The following is a 12,196-nucleotide window of genomic DNA, read 5'->3' on the forward strand; positions in this document are numbered from 1 at the left end:
AGTCTGAGAAACATCAGCTAATATAGAGGCTGAGGACTTTTTCCATTGCAGACATATCATTTGGGACATATCGTTTGTTGAGTATTGGTTGTAAATGGTCATTTTCTTTTTCTTTGTTTCGATATTTCTAACTTGGGTGGGTTAAATGCAGAGAACAAAATCCGAATATGGATTACCGTACTTGGCCTTCACATCACTTCACTGTTCACTATATGTTTGTAGAAAATATCTATACGTTTCATTTGTTTGGGTTTATTTTTTCACTGCACACTATTTGTTTGTGAAAATATAACCATTACCAATTCTGTGTTTTTTCACCAAGTGAATTCACTTTTAGCTGATTTAACATATGCACTGTTTTCTTGAAATTACAGTTTTCCCTTTTTGTGACTAGATAAATAAAATAAAATCATATTGAGAACTGACCTACACCGGACATTTTCTAAAGCTACGTCATTCAAACGGGACAAAAATAGCATTTTTTTCCCTTTAAAAGTACAACCATTGCATGCTGGGGTCACATGCATTACTAAGTTTATGAACCACTTTTTTGTTATTTGTAATTGTAGGGCTTCACACAATAAGAACCCACGAAAAAGCCTGGAAAAAATGTTGCTCAGCCATTCGTCACCATGTAAGCTGCTTTATACCTTAGTCTGTCAAAGTGACTCACCAAGGATTAATTTACGACAGTTTAGTGTTAGTTTATACTGTTTTTCACAGTATTGCATGTAGTAAATACTGTAAAATACAGGTATTTAAATATTAAATACCAGTACTGATATTAAATATTAGTAATCTTTTTGGTAATTGATTAAAACACTGAATGGCAATTTTTAAATAGGCCTACATTTTTGTTTCTTGAAATGGTCGACGGTTAACATTATTTAGACATAATCATGTATGAAGATCTAAAAATTTAACTGATGATACTTTTTTACTTACAGTATGAATATACAGTATATCATTAAAAGTAAATTATGCTCTCCAAATAATTTAAAATTAATCATAATTTAAAAAATCAAAATACAGTTAAACATAAACAATGTGAAATATTATTACTGTTTAAATAGCCTAACTGTTTTATATTTTAGCATTTTTTTTATTCTTGTGATGGCAAAGCTGAATTTTTAGCATGATTACTCCAGTGTCATGTGATCCTTCAGAAATCATTCTAATATGCTGATTTGGTGCCCAGTAAACATTTCATATCATTATAAAAGTCGAAAACAGATGTGTAATGTGCCGCTTAATAATATTTGTGGAAAATATTTTTCAGGATTATTTGATGAATAACAAGTTTAAAAGAACACTTTTTTTAATTTAACATTATTGTTTTTAATGCCACTTGTGGTTAATTTAATGCACTTGTGGTTAATTTAATTAAATAATCTGACCTCAAACATTTGAGTGATAGGCCTGATGTACATCAAGAAAATAACATATTACATCTTATAATTAAGACAAACTTAGTGCTGAAAATTGCTATCTTTAAAGAAAAATGTTCCATTGACACAAGATTCATAAATTACTGATTTTAGAATTGATATAGCCTAATTCATTAGTGTGATAGTAGGCTATTTTACGTATGATTTTAGAATGACCTTCAGTTGCTTTATTAGAAATAGCCTACACAATTTGTATGGTAGAAGCCATGTCTTTTCCAAGGATTATAGTAGGCTAGTGAGTGTAGTATCTCATGTGTATACGTCATCAGCAGCATCACGTGAACGCGCGTAACAGTCCCTCACATGTAGTCGGCAGCTGCATGAGAGAGGGAGATGAAACCTCAACTTGAGAGCACGGACCCTGAAGATGTTTACTGACACGGTTCTTATATATTTCATGAAATGACAGTATACCTAGCTCGCCCTGTATGGTTCTTATGCCAAAGAAAATGTGTTTTTTAGTCATATTATTACCAGACAACTGTGAAGCCCGGCTGCATACCGTGCACACTGTCCAGTGATTAATTTCAGCTGATTATAATTAGCATTTTTCTCGCAACAGGACACAATTCTCAAGCGGGCTGCTTTAATAATACAACAACATCAGAACGAGCGCGTGGAGGCACCTGGGACGGAATCTCTCACATGCACGCCGCCGCGCGCTCCTGCCACAGCCACACTGAACACGGGATCCGCGCGCTGGACATGAGGAGGACCTCATCCCGAGCCTGATTTCCTGCGGTCCCGGCCATCTGTGTGGCTTTGATTCGGAGCAGAAATTACTCTTACAAAATGACACAGCCTCAGACGACCACGGAGCTGGAGCAGAGCTGCAGTATGTCAAAAAAGAACATGATCACCAAAATTTTTAAAGTTCGCAAAAGGAGAGAAATGCTGTTCGTGCAGGTGTGCTTCATCTGCAGCGTCCTGTTATTGGCGTGGTGTATGTCGGCGTTGCTCACAAAAACGGGTAAGTGATTGTCCCTATATGTTTTGGTGATACTACACATCGCTAATTATGAGGGTCATTATCGTATAATGTATTATTAATTCGCCGATACAAGGCAGCAATACATACTTGTCCTTTTTTGGGACGTCAGACGTTGAATTATTAACACAGGCGAGCATCCTTTTCTCTCAAAATTCAAATGATTACACAAAGACTGTTGGAAGCATCGTCCGTTATTCTGTGGGATAGCCTATTGAGTGTGTATGTATTCATGTCGGTTCATAGTTACACGTTGTACTGTATATTCTAATTTGTGTGTGTTATATGTCTAACGTAATGAGACAAACAACGCTGATTTCAAGCTGTTTCATTTCCAAAATGTCATTTTCACAGTCTTTGTTTCTGTTCGACTGTAACGGTATGATAAACAAATAAAAAAAAAAAAAAAAAAATTCACCGTTTCTCATTCGACGACTAGCTGCCATTTCAAGCTGTCAGAGTTTGAATAGTCTCACTCTCAAACGTTTAGATGGGCGTGTCAGTATTTTGGGAGGAGTCGACGTCACAGTCATATCTGTGACTAAAATTACTTTGATTAATGTAGTATTACTTGAACGTTACATTGAATTAATTCCTTGGTGTACTTTCATGAATATTACATTTAATTGAATGTACTGTAGTAGATGAAGAGCTAATCTCTTGTAATCTTTCCTCAAAATAACTTCCCCTCCCTCTTGCAGCAACATCTCTTCTCTGATGACGTGTTTACTGGCGTGAAGGCGGGATCAACCTGTCACTCACACGAGATTGCACCAATAGCAAACCACAATGATGGACAAAATCAAAATCCTGTCCTCCATTTTTTCTTTTTCAAGAATCAGTTTCACTTGTATATACTTCACAATAAGGAAAAAGTCACAGAATTTTTTCTTCCATATTGTCATGTACATGTGACTTTAATGGGATATCAAAAAAAAGAAAAAATGTAGGGTGGGGACTTGGTTTTATCTATCGTTCATAGGCGCTGATTTATGTTTCTGCCGGTGGATGCCCGCACTCCATGTCCTATATCCTCCCACCAACCAAGCGATGAGAAACACACGCATTTCATTCTTTTAATTGGGGACTTGCAAGTGTAAATGCATTAACAACCAAATATAAACACCATCTTTATTCACATCTGTTTCCATCAGCAAATGATAACTGGGCTAAGCAAGGTGAGACACAGCAAATATATGCAACCAATGCCCCTTAAACATTTTAAACATTATGCTAATTACGCAATAATTAATTATACTTTGTGCTAGCTTTTCAAGAGTACTGTCTTTTTCTCTGTGCGCTTGATGAATTCCTTACACAAGTTACTTGTGTGTCACGAAGATTAAGACACTGACTGAAAATACATTACCAACCAAACAAAAACAGATATTCTTCCCATAAGTGTTGTTGCGGGTCGCTCTCTCGCTGATATAGCCTACCTGATGATTTTTGGAGTTAATTACTTAAAATACAATTTATCATTGTGCAAAAAACAAAACAGAAAGCACAAGCTTTTGTGTCAGGTTGTAATGTTAAGGCTGCATGATAAATCCTAATTTAATCGTGATAACGATTTCTGCTTCTCTCGATTAATTAAAAATAATCGTTGCGGTATTTGCCTTACTAAATATTTGTCCTGAAAAGTTTTTATTTGTTATTTATTTTTTATTTTTTTGACATTTCCATTACCTTGCATTGGTAACAAGCCTTCACAATTTTTCTGCCTGGGGTAGCCAGATGTCAAGAGAATAAATAAAAACGGGGCTTTTCTCTTAAAGGAATACATTTTCTGCCCAATGTTTTACTTACCGTAATCTTCTCAATCTGCCAACCATGCACACACACTCACTCACTCAAAGCACTGATGAAATGAATTAATTGGAGTTTAGCGATGTTCATTGTGAAATTTTGCTCTTCTTTTAATTTTTGACAAATATAGTTTAGCAAAACTGACTAAATGTGTGTTTTAGTCAGAATTATTGTGCTCCTATTCTACTACGCTCTGTCTGTTTGATGCGCACGTGCCCATCTGCACTCGTCCATTGAAGTCAGTGAGGTTTAACAAGACTCGCTAGTCAGAATGTGCAAAATGGAAATATTCGCAGGACTTTTTAACATTTACAGATAAGCATATAGGCTAACAACAAAATGTAAGTTAGCCCATGCGCTGAAGAAAACACTTGTCACATGCATTAAACATCACATTGCTCTGTCAATGCATGAGAAGGCAAGACACGGTATTTGTTTGAAGCGCTTATAAATATAAAGCATTCAAACGTTCGGATAACTTGGATTATGTACCTTTCCTGCAGCAGTTCACTCTGTGTCCTCCGCTGTTTTCCATATGCGTTTTGACCAGAGAAAATGTTTATTCATTACTGTAAAGTGATGTGACTGGCTGATGGTTTCCTGGGAAAAGCGTGCAGGTGCGGCTAATCAATAATCAAATTCATTGTTGATTATTTTCATTATCGATATTAATTGTATCGATTAGTTGCAGCCCTACGGCCGAGACCGATCCCGTTCATTCAAGCTTTATATTAGTGAAATGTAAGCTCTCTGTTGACTGTCACTGTTAACTCCTTACACCCTAAAGGCATTTTTAATGATTTAAAATCCAAGTGGCATACTTAAAGTAATGGAACTCTACCATAAAATAAAACAAAAAACAAGCTATCAAGTATGTGGTCTCATTTGAAAGAAATCCTTGAATCCTTTGAAGAAAAATAGATTTTGATCATGTTTGGAGGTTCTTATGTTACAACACTGCTGAGAAAACAGAAAATATGATACAATTTATTGATTTGTTATTATTCATGCTTTATCTGTTCGTATTGTATTTGACCATTCGAGTGCAATAAGCCATGAAAGAGAACTTAATTTGCAGGGCTTGAAATGAACTTCCCAACTTAAAGTTAAGAGCACCAGCTAAAATTTAGGATCACCACAACTAGGGGTGGGCAATCTGACAGTTTTATAGCGTGATCGATCTTGAAGACATGCACGATCTACTTTTCAAACAAATCATAAAGATTGGGATCTTTTATGTCCTCGTAATAATGTTAAAATACAGCAATGACTGTCTCTATCATGTGTCTTTCATGCATGGTGACTTATTTGAAAAACTATTACACACCAGTAGGGCTGTGCGACGAATCAAATTTTAGTTTCGATTTTGGCTTCCAACTATTATAAAAACATGATAATCAAGATAAAATGATCATTGTGCCGCTTGTCGTTCCTTTCCTTTAAAGCACTTTCACCCCTCCTTAAAAGCCTAAACTCAATGTCCAAATCAGTCATGTAAAGCCAGGGACACACTAAAGGCTGATTTATACTTCTGCGTCGGACCTACGCCGGAGCCTCTACGCTGTAGGCAACGCGTTGGTTTTCATTTATACTTATGCGTCGTTGTCCGCGTTCACGCGCGCAGAGGGAGCATGTGAAACCCGAGGGAGCGGTCCTAGTAGACCAATCACAGCGCTTGCGTCCGCGTAGAGTTGACGCGTTGTTACATTTTTGGAGAGGTGCACGTCAGGGTACGCCGAAGGGTACGCGCGCTACACACAGCCTACGACATAGCTACGGCGTAAGTTCGACGCAGAAGTATAAATTGGGCTTAAAGGGGAACTATGTAGTTTTATTTAGCTTAATTTACCTTAAAGGAGAACTCCGGTCAATTTTGACATTGAGCTAATTTTTTTTGTAAATTTGGAGTGCTGTCAATATAGAGAACAACGACAAAAATCGGTGTTGCCTACACCGTGTTATCCTCTTTTTAAAATTTGCACCCTGTTGACTTCAATGGGGCAAGTTTTAAACCTGCTTTTAGCCTCTTAACATCCTTGATGTGTCATTACAAGTGCACAGCTAATGTGAGTGATTCCTTCAGAGTGAACACGGGTGAATCTGACTGCAGTAGATGTGAAAGATATGAATAAAAATGATATTATTTCAGCCAGCGCACATACCTGTATTTACATCCTGTTTTCGGTCGAAGTCCATAGTAATCGATTGTCGAGTTCACGCGCGTGATCATAGGTAACTAAACCTATGCGGGTGAACTCGGCAATCAATTACTATGTTACTAAAACAGGTACATCTCAAAATTGTGAAGATCACAAATCAGATCATGGACGGTGATTGTTTAAGTTTACCACCACTAGTTTGAAGGATTTAAGCTCTTTACATCTGGCAATCACAAACATCAATGTTAGTTAGGACTTGTTACCAATGCAAGGTAACCAAATGTCAAATTAAAAAGCGTTCTCAGGAGAAATAACGAGCGAGCCAATATGGTGACGATTATTTTTAATTAATCAAGCAAAGCAGATATCATATCTCGATTAAAATATGATTAATCGTACAGCCCTTCCCTGTCGTACAAGCACATCTCAGACACAAATGATTTTGTATCATGCTTTTCCTCTTACTCTCATTGTCTACAAAGTGTACAGCATTGCCCGCCTAGCTGAGCAATACTAGTGGGTGCGGTTGAGTTTAATTACGGCAAAATTACAAGCAGCTTAAGGGATTACCTGCACATGATATTGTAATGATGAGGATGCTGAATATGTGCTCTCTGCTTAATGGCTCTACGAATACTGGCATATCTGATGAGCCTGTCAGGAGTCCATCTGCTGTGCACTCCTGCTGTGATTACTCCTGCTTCCCCATTCTCATTCCTGTTCTTTTGCATCTTCTCATTTACCTCCATCGATAACTGTAAATAAGTTAGTGCGGGCTGAAAATGCTGCTTAATGAACTTTATGGCTGTTGAGTTTATTATCCTGTCCTCCTGTGACAGTTTGTTACACCACTTTACTGGCACTTTTTTCTGCTTCTCATAAGCTGTAAGTGGGTCATTCTGTTCCTGATTTAGGAGCAGTTGGAATATTTTGACAGGTTTTGCTGCAGTAGATTTCAGCATGTGGAATTTTTTTCAGTGTCTATCTGGCTGCTACTAATGTACGGTAGCGAGTATTCATAGAATCAAGAGATAAAAGATCTTTTTTGTATTTATTGAAATGGGTCACCCGAAAATGAAAGTTGTCATCACACTCATCAAAAAAAACTATTTTGGTAAAACATTTTTTCTTTAAAGTTCAATACACTTTTTTTCTTTTTTTTTCTTTTTTTTTTACTTTTTTTAGGGAAATTGTTATATAAAAGTCTTGTTATATAGTTTTCTGTATTTTAAACTGGGATCGAAAATAATTTAAAGGGGTGGTTGATTATGATTTCCCTTTTCTAACTTTTGTTAGTGTGTAGTGTTGCTGTTTGAGCATAAACAACATCTACAAAGTTACAACGCTCAAAGAAAAGGGAGATTTTATTTTACAGAAATCACTTTTTAAGGACTACAACAAACTGATAGGGACTACACAAGCTTCTTCCCGGGTTAGTGACATCACAAACCCTAAAACCCACTTTGAGTTAGACATGACAAAAGTAAAATGTGAAGAACATTTTGTAATTGCACTTATTGAAACTGGTGGTCTGAGAGTAATTTTTGGACCGATATATTAATGGGGTCAGCTAACCCAAAAATAAAAATTGTCATTACTCACCTTTCATGTATTCCAAGCCATACTTTCATTGATTTTTTTAAACGCAAATTAAGGTATTTTAATGGAATTTGATATGTCCCTCTATTGTTCACTCCACGCAACTACCACTTTGTCTCTCCAAAAATTTCATTGAGATTATAAAACGAATCCATATGAATTGAGCTGTTTAGTCTAAATTTTCTGAAGAGACACGATTGCTCTATAGACCTTATGCGCCAGAGAAACAAGGGCGCCGCCATCTTTAGAATATTGTCTTTGAATTTCCGTTTTTGCAGTCGCTCTGTATATTTCTATGGCATTGCTGTCCAGGAGTAATTAGCTTTTGAAGTGAATTTACTTTATATAAAGTTAACGAAAGTTATCATGAGGATTGTAATGTTTAAACCAGATGTCTTAACAAATGTCAGTAGACCGGGAAGATTTTAAAACGAGCCGTTCATTCATAAATATGCAAGATCGCTGTGAAAATAAAACCGGAAGTCAAAAGACAGCGAACACAGTGCTGAAAAGGGGTGGGGCTACGTAAGGTCTATATGATTGACATTTAATTTAGGCTTTTATTCACATATAAACATTCATCAATGCACACATCTGATATGGTAATAAAAAACGGAAGCTCAAGCATGTTCGCTTGACGTGCAAGAGCCAATGAGGTTTTTTTCTTGCGCATCAAGCAGGTTCGGTTGAGCTTCTGTTTATGTTTGTTGCTCAATGTTTTTATGTAAAAAAAGCCTAAATTCAATCTGTTCATCATATAAAGGTAAACAATACAAGATATCAGACCGCATTGGTGAAAGAATCCAGGCATTCGTGTCTATGCTATTGAATGTCATGAAAATCCTCAAAAATACAACAGATTGCCAACTCAAATTATGGCTACAGCTGCCTAGTCATTCTGCTGGATAATTTGTCATGTTATACAGAAAATGTAATAACACATTTTAATATTTTTGTTAGAATTTGTTTTTGGGTGAGCTGTTTTAATTTTTTATTATTATAATATGAATAAACACAATGTGTTCAGTGATTAACAGCTGTAATACCAACTGTCCAATAAATATGCCCCACTAAATGTGTGCCATGCTTAGTTTCATAATAAGATAAATGTGATTTATACTGGGGTTTTTTTGGACCTCATTGCATATCCTCATGGAAAAGTGATGTGCTGAAATCAAGTGCTGAAGCATAGACATACAGACATGAAATCCTAATTCAAGCTCTTGCTGTTAGGACAGTATGCATGGCTGAATCTTCACACCCTTTTATTTTTCAGATTTTCCAAAAATACCCTCTGGTGCTGCTAACCATGTTACAATGCACATCTTGTAGGAACATTGATTAAAGTGCCCGTATTGTGCTATTTTAAAGTTTCCTAATGTTGTTTTGGAGTCTTCTAGGGTTTACATGCATCAAAGGTAAAAAAAACTGTTTAATTTCCTCATAATATACATTTGCACATTACCACATTTTCAATGATTCTAAATCTCAAACGACTCGTCAAATGAATCAATCTCTCTAAATCCCGCCTTTCTGCGAGCTACTCTGCTCTAATTAGCCAGACAGCTCAGTCTGTAGTGATTGGTTTACCACGTACAACGTGCGCATTGAAAACAAAAACGCCCATTGCCATAACAACGTCAGCTGTCCTGAGGCTTCCTACACTGTAAACTAAAGACAGTAATGAACAATGACGTCGATTTTACCATATCAATTCGAGCGTGAGTCCGATGATGAAACGCTGGAGAAACTAGTTATTGAACCCGAACCTCCATCGCAAGGACAACTCGAGCAGGACGTTTCTCACACTACTCAGTTTGAGGTACATTGAGATGTTGCAACTGTTATTCCTCATCAGCATTAACAAGTGCATGTCCATCAACAAACCGATTATTTAACTTGTACTCATTCATTTACTCGAGTATTTTTGTAATATATTGCGGTGAACACGTGGAAACTATCAATAACAGTGCATGTATGCAATGTTGTATACATTAGCCGAGCTCTAGCGTGAATGACTGCTGTAACATAAACATTGGTAAAACAGATCTTGCTCAATGCGTAATCTTTCCTCAAAGTAGTGAGAACAACAGAACATCTGCATTAATAGACAGTTATAGGTAATAGTGGCCCACAACTGATTAGCAGAAGTGTTTCAGTAAAACAGTAATAATGTGAGTTAGCCAGTTTGCAGGAGACCTACACAAAATAAAATTTAAAACTAAGTACTTTGAACACCATCTTTCAAGAGCAAGCGGTTTGCGAATCCTGCATTGAACTCCGAGATTTGATTGATATTCGATAATTTTGAATATTTTATTTTATGTAATGAGATGCATCTTCATACACAGGTCATGGGCTGGTGCTACAGGAGGGTTTTGCTGCTCAAAGAGATCACTTGGGCCGAAGGCTTATGGCCATAGCGGGAGACAATGAGACTGAGGAGAAGAACTGCACAAAACCAGGTAATGCATGTCACTTAATAGTATGCACTGTTTCCCACAGGATTTTGTGAGATAGTGGTGGGCAGACCTTTCAGGGCTCCAGACTGCGACCAAATGGTCGCATTTTGCGACCAAAATTTGAGAGTGTGCGACTAAATTTTACATCCAGTCGCACATGTGCGACCAGTAAATTTCATCTCGTTCATAGTGGGCGACAACCGACGTCGCGTCTGCGATGCTTTGTTTACGACATCACGACAATTAATTTTTTAACGGTCCTCCATGAAGGGTTCCGAGTGAATGAGTGTGTGTGTGTGTGTGTGTGCGCGCGCGCGCGAGTGAATGTGTGTGTGTGTGCGCCCGCGCGCGAGTGAGTGAGTGAGTGAGTGAGCGAGCGAGCGAGAGAGAGTGAGAGTGTGTGCGTGCGTGTGTACATGTGCGAGTGAATATGTGTGTGAGACGGCTCGAGATGACTGGTCGTAAAGCAATGTGTAGTCTGACAATGTTTCTTGTCCAGGACATGACAAGATTTTTAGGAGTCGAGACTCGAAATCGTGTAATCTGATACATTGACTATAGTAACAGACAAAAAAATTGCGTATTCTGAACCAGACATAACTATAACTATGGTATACTGTGGTTATGAAAGTAGCCTACACATCTTTTTACAGCACTTCAAAACTATATCCTATTAAAATATTTTTTTTTATGTGTCGACCAAAACATTTTTGTTCATCCTTTAAAGATTGTCTCTATTTATAAAACTGAAAGTTTCAAGAAGTAGGAAAACTCACACTTATTTTTTTTAAAAAGAAGACTAAATTACCATTGTAAACAGCTGCTGAGGGTGCTTATTGGCTATTTTCACTCCCTAATATCTATTTTGTCACTCATTTTGCTTTTGAAATAATATTAAGACATTATGAAGGATAATAATTAAATTTAACTTTATCTATACACCTCAAATTTAGCTCAGTGCTTTATCATCCCACAGTGCTACCAAATACTTTCTGTAGAACTTAGAGCCGCGGCCCTCAGATGTTAGTCTGGAGCCCTGTGATCTTAAAATAAAACTGCACCATAATTTCTGTACGCTTAATCTATTTATTATCAAAGCATTTGTCTGTAATAGTTATTTAGGGGGAAAATGTGAAGGTGTGCCCCTAAATTTTCTGCTTGCGCTCCTAAAATTTTAAGTCAGGGGCTACAGCGCTCCTAATAAAAAAAGTTAGTCTGGAGCCCTGCCTTTGTCCCTCTAGGGGGGGTTTGTGGGGCAGACAATATTGTATTTTTTTTTTTAAATAAAATTCATCAATCTGGAGCACTTAGAAAGTTCAGAATTAAGAGCTCCAATCCATGTTTCTTGTGCAAACTTAACAAAGAAAAAAGTAGTGAATTGACTTGTACAGAAACGTTAAAGGGGACTCCAACCTTTTTGTTGTTGTTGTGATATAGTCTACATTAACACTTGTGTTTTAGGAAGCCAAACAATTAGAATATAATAATAATAATAATTTTATATTATTCAGGGCTCGACATTAAGCGAGGAGAAAATTGTTTATATTTGGTGGTGTAAACAATTTATTCTGAAGCAATATTTTCATGAGTGTTCTATCTGTTTTTACATGCTTAAATCTGCATATTTTTGATATTTACATTAGGGTGTTATTTACTTCATGAAGGCCTTTTTTAACCTATTAATTGTATGCATTATCTTTCATGTCAAAGTCTTACATTTTACATATTTAC

At 36.7% G+C, this 12,196-nt stretch overlaps 1 protein-coding gene across 5 annotated transcripts in view; it reads left to right on the forward strand.

Moving 5' to 3' along the window:
- Positions 1-1,701: 1,701 nt before the first annotated feature.
- Positions 1,702-12,196, forward strand: part of slc24a4a (solute carrier family 24 member 4a) — a 54,991-nt gene continuing 44,496 nt past the window's right edge. The window contains exons 1-3 of one of the 5 annotated variants that reach the window (XM_081347683.1): positions 1,704-1,830; positions 2,011-2,418; positions 10,355-10,468. In XM_081347683.1, the coding sequence (XP_081203809.1) occupies positions 2,241-2,418; positions 10,355-10,468 (292 nt within the window). In that variant the 5' untranslated portion in view covers positions 1,704-1,830; positions 2,011-2,240. Of the gene's footprint in view, positions 2,419-10,354; positions 10,469-12,196 lie in introns of all 5 variants that reach the window. The other 4 variants (XM_081347682.1, XM_081347684.1, XM_081347685.1 and 1 more) reach the window with 4 other exon arrangements.

The sequence above is a fragment of the Scardinius erythrophthalmus genome, assembly GCF_964197995.2.
Source record: "Scardinius erythrophthalmus genome assembly, chromosome: 19".
NCBI classification, from domain to species: Eukaryota; Metazoa; Chordata; class Actinopteri; order Cypriniformes; family Leuciscidae; genus Scardinius; species Scardinius erythrophthalmus.